At 41.7% G+C, this 14,396-nt stretch overlaps 2 protein-coding genes across 2 annotated transcripts; both read right to left on the minus strand.

The window, feature by feature from the left end:
* Positions 1-709: 709 nt before the first annotated feature.
* On the minus strand, positions 710-3,029 carry LOC112158507 (gremlin-1). Its single transcript, XM_024291936.2, has 2 exons — positions 2,887-3,029; positions 710-2,792 (listed from the first exon to the last, which is right to left on the minus strand). The coding sequence occupies exon 2, from the start codon at positions 2,782-2,784 to the stop codon at positions 2,245-2,247; it is 540 nt and encodes a 179-aa protein (XP_024147704.1). The 5' UTR covers positions 2,785-2,792; positions 2,887-3,029; the 3' UTR covers positions 710-2,244.
* A 6-nt stretch (positions 3,030-3,035) lies between these two features.
* LOC112157705 (neuroendocrine protein 7B2) lies at positions 3,036-12,080 on the minus strand. The gene is made up of 11 exons (XM_024290607.2): positions 11,838-12,080; positions 11,663-11,759; positions 9,765-10,021; positions 8,530-8,681; positions 8,370-8,468; positions 8,102-8,298; positions 5,980-6,214; positions 5,708-5,857; positions 5,496-5,608; positions 3,598-3,651; positions 3,036-3,509 (listed from the first exon to the last, which is right to left on the minus strand). Exons 1-11 carry the CDS (start codon positions 12,011-12,013, stop codon positions 3,393-3,395), a joined length of 1,647 nt encoding a protein of 548 aa, XP_024146375.2. The 5' UTR covers positions 12,014-12,080; the 3' UTR covers positions 3,036-3,392.
* Positions 12,081-14,396: the final 2,316 nt, after the last annotated feature.

The following is a 14,396-nucleotide window of genomic DNA, read 5'->3' on the forward strand; positions in this document are numbered from 1 at the left end:
TGTGACTTACTGTGCATTTCCTCAATACAGGGTAAATCTGGTTGCTTTACAGGCTAGATTTTAGCATAGCCTGCTACTGATCACAGGTAATAGTCTATATAAATTCAGTTTAAGCTTAATTTCAACAGAGAGAGATATTAGAAATGTGTGTAAAGATTTATTCGTATTACAGGAGAATAAGTCCATAATCTTTGGGGGTTTGGGTTGAGGTCGATGACATCTTGTGTGTTTGGGATGAAGGCATGACCATATGAAGAGCAAAGAGTGCAACGCCTTCAATATTACACATGTATTATTATTTAGCTCAAAGACAAACGGCTAGCAACAGCATTAGCTAGGGCTTAGTCAATGAAATCAATGAATCAATTTGAGCTTAATAGATCAATAATCCATTCATAAAAATGTAAATCGATTTAGCACATGAAGCTAAAGTCCTCTAGCTTGATGCTAACGTTTAATTGAATTTCCCATAGAACGGTTGATGCTAGAGAGACAGACAGCTATCATAATCAGACGGGGGGTGGGGGGCAACCAGAAGCCACGCCCCCTCAGAGGAGATTTTGGAAGCAGAGGCTTCAGATCAACATGAAAAATGACTTTTTAAGACATTTAGGTTGTGGGATTTTGGCTAAAAACTTAAAAGTTATAATTAAAACTGAGAACAATTTTTAAAATAAAAAAAAATGTTATAGAGGGACTTTAAGCACTTTTTAACAACATGCAGCATTAACTAACTATTCATGCAGGTTTAAGAGGTGAAGTTGAATCTGTTCAGTTTTCCACACAATGGACAGAACCTAAAATCATCTTCTGACCACATTATGACCGAAAGAAAACCTCAAACTTGTCCTGCAAAAGTTTTCGTTCTCATGTTCTTCACATTGAAAGAGAAATCTGGTGGATGTTTGAGCGTCAGTTAATCATGAGAAATATGCCATTGTTAATACATGTTTATGTGACCCAGCACTCACCTTAAATGAAGTGCATACGTTCTAAAGACTTTAAGGAAAAACTGATTCATTTCCAGCCGCTGGATCCGAGTTTGACCCATCTTTGTTACCTGAAGCTTCGTTCAATCAGATGTTTATCACATTTCATTTCTCCAGTGTCATCCTAAATAAATAAACCTGCATTTGATCATAACCGCGTAGAGAAGCTCAAGCAGACATTGGGGAAACTCTGGTTGCCATGGCAATTTACACTAATACAGACAAGAAAAGTTGTATATATTTTCATCAGATTTTAACACCCAGAAAATAGTGTGTTTGCTATGGAGTGATCATAAAACAAGAGGCCTGCAGCGGCTTCATTGTGATAAACTGTTTAAAGGAGCGGAAAGTGCTGACTGTGGCAGATTTTCTTTAAATGATGAAATTTTTAATTGATGTGTTGCTCAAGATCAGGACACCTTTAACATTAAGTCTGTTTCTTACTGACCAAAACCCAGAAAGTCTTAAAGTTTAGAAAAATACACTTTATTTCAGTTTTTGTGACTATTTATTTATAAAACATAGCTTTTAAATCTTTACAATAATTAAAACATATCAGTGTATCTACTGTTTTTCTAATATAGACATTTTTAGCTTCTTTTACTTTTGATAACAAGTTCCTTTCAAAATAAAATACAGTGTATGTCAAATCAGATCCTTCCGCTGCAGCAAAAAGGGGAATTTGGTGATAATCCGTTTACTGTGAAATATTAGAATGCCCACTTTGTTTGTTTTTGGTAAATCCACATTCACATGTAGTTCTACACTTTCAATTTAAGCACTTTGTCTCTGAACAGAAGCTAAACTCTGTTGTGCAGCATTGATAAACATGTTTTCTTAAATAGAACACGTTTTACCATAATTTTGCTCGGTCATCTGGGCATTTTGGAGGGGTGGTAAAACACACGAGACTTCTTGATTTAGAGTAAATTTCGTAAAACAAACAAAGAAAGTTCCATCAGTTCAAAAATCATAAATAACAAAACTTAAATTATGTGTTCATAACATTTGTATTTTGTTTAAAGTCAGAGAGCCTCGTGTGGCTCAGGTTAATGTCCTGAACCACGTCTGAAGATTTTTTTGGATGAGAACTTTACGCAGATGACAGACGGAATCCTGCGCGCGCGCGGCAGATCCGTCAAGCGGCGCGCGTTGACTCATCATCAGGAACAAATATTTAAAGTAATAGTTTTCTGTACATTATGTTCACGCACCGTGACCCGTTCTAGGAGCAGTCCCATCAGCCCTTTCGGCTCTACTCCGCACTGACCGTCCCGCAGCGGCACTGCTTCACGCGCTGGACGCGCTTCCTCCGCGTGCTGGGCGTCTGGCCCGGGCAGAGGAGCGTGTATGTGACGGTGCTGAAGGTCCTGGGTTTGCAGGCCGAGCAGGACTTGAAGGCGCTGCCGTCCTCGTACACGTGCCGCGGGATGAAGAAGGAGTTACACTGTCCGTAGCAGAAGCGGTTGATGATGCTGCGGCTCACGCAGCCCTCCTCGCGGAGGGTCTGCTTCAGCGGCTGCGTCTTGCACCAGTCCAGGCGCAGGTAGCGGCGCTCCGTCACGTGCAGCGCCTCCTGGCTGGACTCCAGCACCTCGTCAGTGGAGGTGGAGGACCCCGACGAGCGCGCGATGAATCTGCTGATGGGGGGCTGCAGACACCTCTCCGCGTCGTCGGGGTTGTAGTTGTTTGGATGCGGGACTGCGCTCTGGACCGTCCCGGAATCCACGCAGCTGAGCGGGCAGGGGAAGAGAGCCACGACGGTCCAACACATCAGCACCGAACGTGAACACATCGCTGGACCTGGGAGGAACACAGACGGATTTTACGCACAGCTTTTACGCACGGATTACGCATCAGGAGGACCGTCTTTCCAAAGACATTTTGATGGAGTTACCTGTTTGTTATTGACCCCCCAGGGACACTCCGGTCAGTCAGCTCACATGTGCTCCTGTGGAGCCCCCACAGCTCCTTAAGAGACTTTTGAACGACGACGGAGGAAGATCCACCCCCACCTTCTGAAAGAAAAACCCTCCCCGGACTTTGTGGATGCAGATAAACCGTTTATTTGGCTTCAGGGAACATAAACAAAACCATTTTGACAAGATCTGGTAAACAAGATACAAAGAGTGCAAGAAAAAAAATCACGACTGTTGAACATTCAGTCACTTTTGAGCAGAAACGGAAGAATTGGCACCAAAACAGATAAAACACGTCTACTTTTAGAACCAACAGCACTGTGAGTGCAGCCGGTCACACCAGAGCAAGAAAGAATGAATCTTTACAACTTTAGATTATAATTTTAAGAAAGACACTCACAGAATAAAGTTTATGGCTGAATCAAATGAGTTTAACCCCTTTCATCACAAACAGTCCAAACTGCTCAGATTCGTCTTCCTGATGCTAAGCTTTGGTGGCAGCTTGTGCTTCCTGCTCTTCTTCCTCCTCAGAGAAGTGGGGGACGGACTTTTTGGCGACCACGCTGTCCAGCCTCTGGCCCAGTAAGTATGGGTTGACGCTCTGAGGACGCAAGATTATTTACTGACTCACAAATTTCTGATCAAAAGCAGTGGATTCTCAGAGTGAATCCAGTTCAAACCAGTCGTACCCTCTTTCTTCGTTTAGGTCCTCCTTTCAGTTTTTGCAGCAGAAGCTCCTTATTCTGTAAAGAAAAGGGAAGAAAATATGCTTTAAATCACAGAACTGAACGGATTTACGGAAATGATCAACTCACAGATTGAATTCAGCATCTTAATGATACATTTATTAGCATAACGTTTGATTAGATTTGGGATCATTCTAGATGATCTTTTGTAAAAGTATCCCATTGATCTTTGAATTATGATTTTACCTTTTTTAGACGGAAAATGTTTCTAGGACATAGTTTCTGCAGCTTCACCTCTGAGATGTGGGCGGGACTGTTGGTATGGAACAACTCTGCCTCCTCTTCCCATCACCCATCACTGAGAGTTCTCTGTTTACACTCTAGCTTACAGCCCCTCTCAACACCGAGCTAACAAAATAGCTTAGCGATATCGTAGTTATCCATCCGTGCAGTTTAGATCCAGATTCCAGCCCAGACGAGGAAAAGAAAGACGTTCATGGATCTATTTGACTGTAATATTTTTTCCTATTCTCCTCATTGGGATAGAGAAAAGCTCAATTTTATTTATCCTCCATCATGAGAAAGAACTTATTAAAAACACTAAAAACACCATTTTCATCAGCGTGGATCTTTAAGGTGCAGCTCCAAAGAAACCTCCCACAGCATGAAGCTCCCACCACCGTACCTACTGTAGCTTTCTGCCACTTCTCTAAACATCTGATGCAGTGATAATTTTACAAAGTCTCTCACTGCAGATGTTTGATTTCAAAATAAAAGGACAGACGAGGAAATGTCCATCCTTCTGCACAGTTTTCTTATTCCATAGATCTTTATTTTTATTATTCCAGTCTCCTTTTATTGTCATAATATGTTTTAAAACAGAAAAGAAAACATTTAACACAAGACTGATGGGGAAACCAAGGAAAGATTTTTTATTATTAAAAATATGACAAATAGAAATAAAAAAAACAAATTAGGATATTAAAAGACAGAACTGTCAAAATAGAGAAAATATAAATTAAAATCAAAGTGCTAAATGCTGCAAATGCTGAAGAAAGTTTGTGACACCAAAAAAATTGAGATTCAAAATTATTTGCAAAAATAAAGCATAATCTAAATAACTTTTTATTCCAAAATTTCCTAAATAATTTCATAAAATAAAATATGTTTTTAGATTCAGAAATTTTCACTTTAATTAATATGTAGCATATGGTGTGTAAATCAGAACTAAATTAACCATTTTCCTTAAATACAGTTTTTTTTAAGCTCTTCACTTTTGTCATAAAATAATTGATTAAAAACTTTTAATTGGTGCTTTTGATCCTTTTTTGGTCTGGTTTTCATTTTCATTTTCTTCTGATCTTTAATTCTTTTCAATATTTTAGCTCTTGTTTTTATTGTTCTTTGAGGTCATTTTAAGGCGCAATATAGATTAATTAAACTTTCTCAACCTAATTCTGCATCCTGTAAGACATTTAGAAGTATTTAGGTTGCTGACTCAACTTTTTTTTATATGTTTTTTCTAATTTAGGTTAACACTGGAGCTCCAGTGTTAATGTTCTCTGATTTATTGCAACTTTTCAGCTGTTAACACAATCAATGAAATTCCAGATGATCCTGAAGGAGAGAAGCGGCCGATCATGTTTAAGGTTGAAAAGTTACAAACATTTAGTAATGTAATGTAATGCAAATGTAATATTTTCAGCTTCTTTGACTTTTTTCAGCTGATGGATTTGTTTGTTTTTTTTCTTTAAGCAAAAAAAATCTGTTTTCCTTCACAAACATTTCTTCTAGATATTTGTGTTTTTTTTTTTGTCATTTTTGGAACCAAAAGAGAACAAAACCAGCATTTTCTGCAGCATGTTACAGACACACAGACGGCCGTCTGGCTGAACACTCACCCACTTGGCCAGAGCGGGGTAATCGTGCTCGGGGTCAAACAGATGCTGGTGCTTCTGGAACTCTCTGCTGAACTCGGCTGTGTCCGGGGCGCCCTCCAGGCAGCCGTCCCCCGCTGACACCACAAACACAAGCAGAGACGGCTGTCGTTATCATCAGTCAAACCCGAATCAAGTGGGACTCCAGCGGTCGCCACGGAAACAGAGTTTGGTACCCGTCTTGCCCAGAGGACAGGGGTTGGGGGGGTCCGGGTAGCTGTGGTCGTCGCTGAAGTCTTTGGGGAGGTTGTCACCTGTCAGCTCTGCCACGATGTTGGGGATGTTTCCAAAGGGGCCCAGGTGCTGCAGCCCCTCGTGAGCACCACCTGGTGGCGGAAGACAGACACTGCGTTTGGAGAAATCTGCTTCAATCGGAAGAAATACTGAATGAATCAGACTTTAGAGAAGAGCTTCTTATATGTAACGGAAGAATCAACCGCAGGCTGACCCTGGATGCTCTGAGGGCCCACGATGTTGATGGCCTGGTGGGCCGGGTACTCCACTCTGGGCCGAGCGATGCCCAGCTGCTCCATGACGCCGTGCAGGAGCCGCTGGATGTCGGCCTCCGACACCTGGTCGGCCGTGCGGGGGCTGCGGGCCGCACCGAGCTGCAGGCAGAGCAGCAGGCCGAGCGCCGAGAGCCGCGCCGGGGCTCCCATCTGAGTCATCGGGACGGGCGGACGCTGGAGGAGGTTTATGGAGGCAAACATCGACGTAAACACAACGACGATCACATCCGAACAGCAGCTTATAACACGGCAACATTTCAGCTCATACATTTGTTTAAAAAAGGGAATTTTCCTCATTTGTTTCCATTATTTTATGCATTTTTCTTACCTTTCTACGCCAAAGACGAAACCTGCGCCAGAGCGCTGTCAAGCTAACACAAACAACATTTCAAAGTAAAATGTTACGTCACAAATGCGTCTCGAAACATATAAAACGCTGAAACCTTTACCTCTGTTTGAGTATGATTATGTCTTAAAATTATGCTACTCTGAAATAAATACTACAAGGAGACATTTTATTGACGGTTTGAAAAGATTTATTTAAGTCATTGTTTTATTTTGAAGGTCTACCACATCCGGAGTGGCAAAGGGACAATAAGACTCGCTGTTGAGCTCTGGAGGCAGTTGCTAGGAGACCAAAAATCTCCTTCTCCCATTGGCTGATGAGCCTGGAGGAGAATCAGTGCAGCTGCTCTGACCGGAGACGCGAAATCTGATCTTTGCGGCGCGTTTTTCTGCTCTTAAATGAATTTCATACACAGAAAGCATCATACAGAATCTAAAAAAAAAAAAAAACATGTTCAGCTTACATGTTCAAATTCAAAGTTCAACTTATTTTCTTTAACTTTTAGTTTTTCATAAAAACTGCAGCAATTTTGAAGGAAAATTTCAGCTGCTACAACACCAGCATACTTTTAGACAAATGATCAACTTTTAATTTTGACATTTTTAGTCATAAATCTGTTTATATATATATATAAGGCAAAGCAGTAGCTTCTTGAGTTATTTGAATTGTATTTTCTCTTACATTTTTACGTTTCCCCTCAAGCTGTGAAGAACAGATTTGTTTTACTTTAGCTGAATTTGACACTAAACTTTAAGCTAGTTTATTTAGCTAAATGTGTTTATATTAGCATTATGGTTGTTAAGTCCTATTATAGCATTCAGTTTTCTACTCCTTACACCAACTTGTTCAGCTTTTGTAACTAATATAATTACAGATAAGAGCAGTGATGTAGCGGTTTGCACTTTGTCTAGTTCAAATCCCCACTGGGACTTCTCTGCAAGCTTTTTCTCCTTGTCCTCAGTGTTGGAACGTCTCAACTGGATCAAGAAGAAGAAGAACCGGACTGTTGGTCAGATGATGTTTTCTGATGACAGGAAAGTGTCTCTCATTTAGGAATCAAGGTTTTTGGAGGAAGACTGAGGAGCAGAACCCAAACTGCTGGAGGTCCAGAGAGAAATCTCCAGTCAGTCATGGTCTGGGTTGTGACATCCAGCTCTGGTGTTTGTAAACCGTTTTTTATAATACGAATTCACTGCAACAGCCCAGCAGAAAGTTCTAGAGCAGGGGTGTCAAATTCCAGGCCTCGAGGGCTGGCCTCCTGCAGAAATCCTTTCTCACCTGCTGCTGGCTACCTGGATCAGGTGTGTTTTGTCAATAAAGAGCTTCCATAGCTTGTTGGTTAGTAAACATGTCGGACACCGGCCCTCGAGGCCTGGATTCTGATTCCAGGAGGACGTCATGATTCGTTCTGAAGTCCATTAATTGTTGAATCACATTCACAGCAGCACCTTTAAGTTAAAGTCAAAGACTTCTGCACATGCAAACCAGGGGAGGGTTGAAAGGCTTGGAGTGGTTGGAGGGGGGGGCACCTGTCAATGGTCAACAAAAAATTTATTTAAGAGCAACTTTACAAAGAAAAATGTGTGTTAGAGGGGATCCTCTTATAAAAACATCCTAAGTTAGTGCGTGGAGAAGAGGTCAAAGGTCAGCATCTTCTGCTCCACAGCTGCAGTTTCTCCACCTGCAGAACTCTTTAAAACCATGAAACGTTACACCAGGCTTGAAACCTCTGATGGAAAAGTTCTGCTTCTCCATGCTGGTGGTAGAGCAGAGCGGAAAAGCTCCACGTTGGGAAAGTTGTCAATGCCGAAGCTCCTCCTCAGTCGAGGTTTGTCTCCGGACGTCCCGTTCTGGTGGTGGGAAATGGGGACTCTGGTCTTCCCCTGAACCTGAGGAATCCACCTCAGAGACGCTGTCAGCATTTCACAAAAACACTTTACAAATCCATTTCAGTTTGATTTTGAATCAAACTTTGGGTTTTACCTTTCAAATTGTGTTTCTTTCCCCTCTTCGAGCATCCGTCCTGAGAATGGAAACTCTGAAAGTATTCCATGCTGTCCATCACCGCTTTGGGAATCACTCCTGGAACACGCAGGGATCAGAACACAAACGCTCACCGACGGCTGACAGGACGGCTCCATACCAAACAGATGAGGGTTCTCGATGAACGTCCGCAGGACGAGGACTCGCAGCTCCAGCCGAACCTGCGACATCTCCGCCTTGTTTGGAGGCGGCAAAAGACACGGCGTGAAAACCGTCGCTAGGTTTGAGCTGGTCATCAGGTTCTCCGAGCATCTGAAAACAAACCAGACTTTGAGATGGTTCTATCATGCTTTGAATCCAAATCTGATTTTAAAACTTTACAGCATTTGAGACTGAAAGACGGAGCATGAATTGATGCCTTCTGGTTACAGGGAGCAGCTTGTTCCTGGGTTATTTTAATGTCCGCTGTCCCAGAGAAATACATTCAATTGAAATTCAAGTTAACTTTTAAAGGCAACAATAACAAATAAACCAAAGATGGTTTTAAATATTGTTCATTTTTTACATCAGAAGTTCACTACTTCACAGAAAAAGTTACAGAATGCGCAGATTTAATTCATTTAGCGCGAATCATTTCTGATCAGGTCAAGTACATAAACTGTCAGGACACCGTTTCCCACAATGCATTGTTTTGTAGTCATGTAGATGGCTTGCAGTCAGTGCAGGGCCAGATTTGCAGCTGCACCCTCCTCTTTCTTGCAATATTTTCATGATGATTGACATGCGATGTCAGAGTCAAAACTACCCAACATGCACTGCAATCCAGGCTATCTGCGCAGCGTCCACCTGTATGATCTCAAACACACCTATTGATGGACATTTTTATGTAGCAACTGAAGATTTAAGCTAGAGAGATACAGAGCTAACAAAATCAGACGGGGGGGGGGGGTCAGGGGCGGAGCTGCTCAGCTCAGCTCCAAAAGCCACGCCCCCTCAGAGGAGATTTTGGAAACGGGCTTCAGATTTTAGGTTGTGGGATTTTGGTTAAAAACTTCATAATCATCATTAAAACAAAAAAATGTCATTGGGGAACTTTAAGTGTAGTAAAAGTATACTTAGTCTAATCTAAAAGTGAGAGAGTATACTTGAGGTTTAATTCTTATTCACCATCTATTTTAAAGTTAAAATGTTCCAATTTAGCCTTAAGTAGTATTCAGTTCATAAACTCCCCTCACTACACGTTCTATAGTATTCATGATATATTCACACTCAAGAATACTTGGTATAGTAAGTGTACTATTTTGGGTTCTGGCCTGATCAAACACAAAAATGACAAAAGCAGATGACTCCGTCCCTGAAACTCTAATGTCTCAAAGAAATTTGTAGTTTTTGTACCTCTGAGAAACTTTGGAGAGGAAGTGAAACAGGAAATGCAGGCTGGAGCAGCTCCTTGCAGGCAGCAGACAGGACAGCAGCTGCAGGGCCGACATCCTGTCCTGCATGCTGGGCAGCGTCTGCGCCTGCAGCAGAGCCGCATGGAGCTCGCGTGGGAAGAGCGGCTCTGGAAGCTCCCTGCAGAACTGTTTGACGAGCGCAGCCACGTCGTACGGCGGGGCCGTGGATAGGCAGCCCTCACCGCCGTTCAGTCTGGCCTGAAACAGCAAACAGGTCAATCTAGAAGGACAAAATAAAGGCTAAATATATGTTTAAAAAGAAAAACATACAAGCATCATTACAGATCAGGTAGAGTAAAAAATAGAGTCACACTTTTGAGAGTTGATTTTGTTTTTTTAAACAACTTGGGGCAAACAAAACTTTGAAAAAGAACAGAAACAAATGGAATTGATGCATTTGGATCAGGTGAAAACAGTGTGATAATAATCAGCCATTATTTAACAGATTTTATAAATATTCATATTTTATCGTCAACGCTTCCGTTTTTATTCTTCTGATATGTTTAACCTGTGAAAGCCATAAAGCTTTTTTTAAAATTACTATATAAAAAAAAAAAATATATATATATATATATATATATTTCTTTGCATTGAAGTGATCCTAACTGTTTAATGTGCATTCTACCAAAATAGAAGCCTGAAGTTGGCTGCAAAGGGGAAAAAAAACACTGACATTTTTTTCTTTGACCAAAAATATAGTAATTTGAATGCAAGACGTGTCTTTTGTGTTTTTTTAATTTACTTTTTTTTTTTAAATAGAGCCGTTACGAGACATTTATTTTGTTAGGCTAATTCACATAAACCAATGGGATGGGAGGGGGGTTAAAAGGAAAACATTTTTATTGTTATTTTTATGCTTTTAGAGTAAAAAAAAAGTCAGGGTTTTATCTCCCTCTTCAAATTTTAAAATAAACTGTTTTATTTATATTTTCAATATTTCCCCAACAAACCTGAAACATGACAGATTTTCCTGTTTCTTGGTTAATAATGTTCCTTTATGCATTTAAAACCTGGTTGATTCTCTTTAATGAGATCACTTTTATAAGGAACATACATCTGTGAACTCCTGCAGATACTAACCATCTTAAACAGCAGTTTTCTCTCATCTTGAGCTTCATTATCTTGTATCAGACTAAACCCACAAACGTGTTCCTCACCAACGCCATCATTTAAAGACAAACAAAAACAGGATTATCAAAAGTAAAAAAAAAAAAAATTAAAGCTTTTTTTCCAGGGCTGTGAACATTAACGCATGCGATTATCCAACTCAAATTAACGCATTAATATTAATTTATGCAACTAATTAACGTAACTATGTGTCAACATCTTTGTTTTCTTGGAGTAATACTGCCGAAATAAAAGTCTTTAGAGTTCTGCTTATCTTACCTTTCTAGTGTTTTATACATACAAATTACATTTCTGGGTTAACACTTGATAAATCTAAAAATTTTTGACAATAAATGTAAAAGGAAACATTTTTGTTTGGCCTGTTTTGTTCAAAAGCAGCATATTTTCATAAAACATACCTAGTAAACCATTGTGTTTATTAGTGATCAATCAAAACACAAAAGTGTGAATAATTTGACATATTTTCTTTTTTAGTTGGTTAACGGTCAAAATTAAAAATAAATGTTCTAAATGTGAAATTTTGCATGATTTGACATAGATAAGTGGTCAGCAAATACTATATATTAAAAAAAAGTTAATAGTGATTAATTTTTTCATAGTTTGTGATTTTTATGTCATTGTTTTGCTTTACTTTTTGAATAAACTTAAAGCCAAATTGCTCACTATGACTTTAGTTTGGTACAAGAGCTGAAGAAAAGGAGCAGAGTTTACCCGGAGCGCCTTGATGCGGGGCAGAGAGCCCGGCTTCCTGAACAGGCCCACACTCCCGACACGCTCCAGGAGAGAAGAGCAGGAATCCACCAAGAAGCTGGAGAACACACCACCCGACATGTTTTCAGATCACTTCTGTCCCCCCACCCTCACCCACGCTGCTGTCCACACTCACCACGGCACAAGTCCAAACTCAGGCAGGTACTGTCGGGGTAAGTTCTCCAAAGGAACCCCGAAGACCTTTGCTCCGCTCAGGACCAGCCTCTCCTTTCTCTTCTCCAGACGCTTCACAGAAATCCCATGGAGGACCTGAAGGTGGAAGCGGATCACTTTACCGTCTGTGACCTTCATGGTTTGTCCCTGAGGGTGACTCTGAAATGTGTCAGTCAGTGCAGCTCCTGCTGAAGATGCAGCCCATCATCTTCATCAGGATCACCTGTGAAGCAGCTGGTGTGTTTAAGGGACAGGAGAAAAATAGGAAAAGAGAGTTTTTGTTTTTAAATGAGTTTTAAGAATCCTTTTTGTCTCATCTTCCATCCATCCATCTTCTTGACCGCTTCTTCCCTTTCGGGGTCGCGGGGTGCCGGAGCCTATCCCGGCTACTGAAGGGCGAAGGCGGGGTACACCCTGGACAGGTCGCCAGTCTGTCGCAGGGCCTCAGTCACTCACACATCCACACCTAGGGGCAATTCAGAGTCGCCAATTAACCTATGAGGCAAGTCTTTGGACGGTGGGAGGAAGCCGGAGTCCCCGGTGAAAACCCACGCATGCACGGGGAGAACATGCAAACTCCACACAGAAAGGTCCCAGCCGGGATTTGAACCGGGGCCTTCTCGCTGTGAGGCGAGAGCGCCAACCACTTGCGCCACCGTGCAGCCCTTGTCTCATCTTTTTTTCCATTTAGGGTCCAAGGTAATTTAAAAAACATTTTTATTGCATTGGCTCCCCATGTGCTCCACAATTGATTTTAAGAGACAATTTTAACAGTTTTTAAATGTCTTATCGGTCTTGCGCCTTCTTATCTGTCAGATCTTTTACTGATATATGAACCCTCAAGAACCCTTAGATCAGGGGACTCAATTTCAGGATAAAGAAACAACCGTTATTTAATTTTCCTATATTTTATTGTGACATTAAAAAACATTTAAGTTTTTTTAACACTAATGAATTTGTATTGTCTGCAGATTCACAGTGATGTCGTCGGTTTGGAGGATGATGTGGATGATCTCTGGGACAGAGACAGACAACCACACAGACCAACATTTACATCAAGGGACAATTAGATTCATCTACAAGTTTTTGGACTGATGGAGGAAGCCGGAGAAAACCGATGCATCCATGGAGAAGAACATGCAAACTCCACACAGAAATGACCCATCTGGGAATTGAACCAAAGCCCTGTTGCTATGAGGCAAGTGTGTACATCACCGTGCAGCCATGACAAGTTTGTTGTGGAAGGAAGACCAGTAGAAGTTTGGAGCATAGTTATTTGAACAATATTACAAGTTGCATTGATTCTATAAAAATGTATAAATAAAAGTTTTTCTTCTGAAATGTTTTGTGTGAAATTTATTTGATTGGTGCAGTTCAATTCACATGTTGTTCTTCTTTCCCACTCTCTTCTGGGGAGCTGGAGAGATTTCAGGTCCCAGGTGGATCGCCCACGCTCCCACTCTTGGCCGTGGACCACGCCCCCGACACCATCCTGCATCTCTGAGTGAGAGTGATTCCTGGTGGGTCGTCTGTCCTCCTGCTCCTGGTCGTGGACTGCACTTCTGCCTCGTCTTGACTATGGACTTCATCATCACTAGTCCCTCAGCTCTATATGAATGAACTCTTCTAGATACGTAGTTGTTGAAGCTAATCTTTCTTTAACAGTTCTGGTATCTCCTGTCCGTCCTGGGATAGGATCTCTCCTTCATGTGGGAATCCCTAAGGTTTCTTCTTTTTTCCTGACTCAGGTTTTTTTAGGAGTTTTTCCTTACCGGGAGGAAGGGTCTAAGGGCAGGGATGACAAGTTTGATTTAGTCTGTTTAGTTTTTAGCAATTGTTCATATTTTATGACTAATTTTCTGCATCTGTAAAATTACCTGGATGAAGCCCAATGAAGCAAATTTTATGTGTGATTTTGGGCTATATAAATAAAATTGAATTGAAGGCGGACAACGATGACCGACAGAGGCCCCCCAACAGGGCCCAGAGACGGGAAACCAGAAGACAGGGCTCCAGTTGCTATATGCAACAGATGATCTAGACTCCCCAGCTGTGCAGGAAGGGAGTGACCAGGCCAGGGCCGTCCATCCATCTTCCTCTGCTTGTCTGAGACTGGGTCATGAAAGCAGCAGTCTAAGCAAGGATGTCCAGTGTTTGGGCTGTCGAGGGACTCACCTTCGACTGCCATCCACATTGCATCTGCTCCTTCTGAGCTGTCCTGCAGGTGGAGGACCCACTGGAGAGGAATCCCACCTCGCTTCTTCAGGCTTGACCCGACTGGGGCCCGAGGGAGGAGCCCCGGTCAACAGGCTCTCAACTGGGTGACATCAATCCGAGGAAAGTTAATAAATCTTTGATTGTACTTCTAATAAAAAAGTTTCTGAACCGCTCTTAGTCTAGCTCGTCACTCAGGACCTGTCTGTCTAGAAGGGGCAAAAGCCCAAGAAAGCTTAGCTCTTGAGATCATTCGAGCACTCAAACCCGTCCACCACGTTAAGGTGGCGGTTCACGGAGGGGTTGT

Source organism: Oryzias melastigma, linkage group LG24, assembly GCF_002922805.2.
Source record: "Oryzias melastigma strain HK-1 linkage group LG24, ASM292280v2, whole genome shotgun sequence".
Classification (NCBI taxonomy): Eukaryota; Metazoa; Chordata; class Actinopteri; order Beloniformes; family Adrianichthyidae; genus Oryzias; species Oryzias melastigma.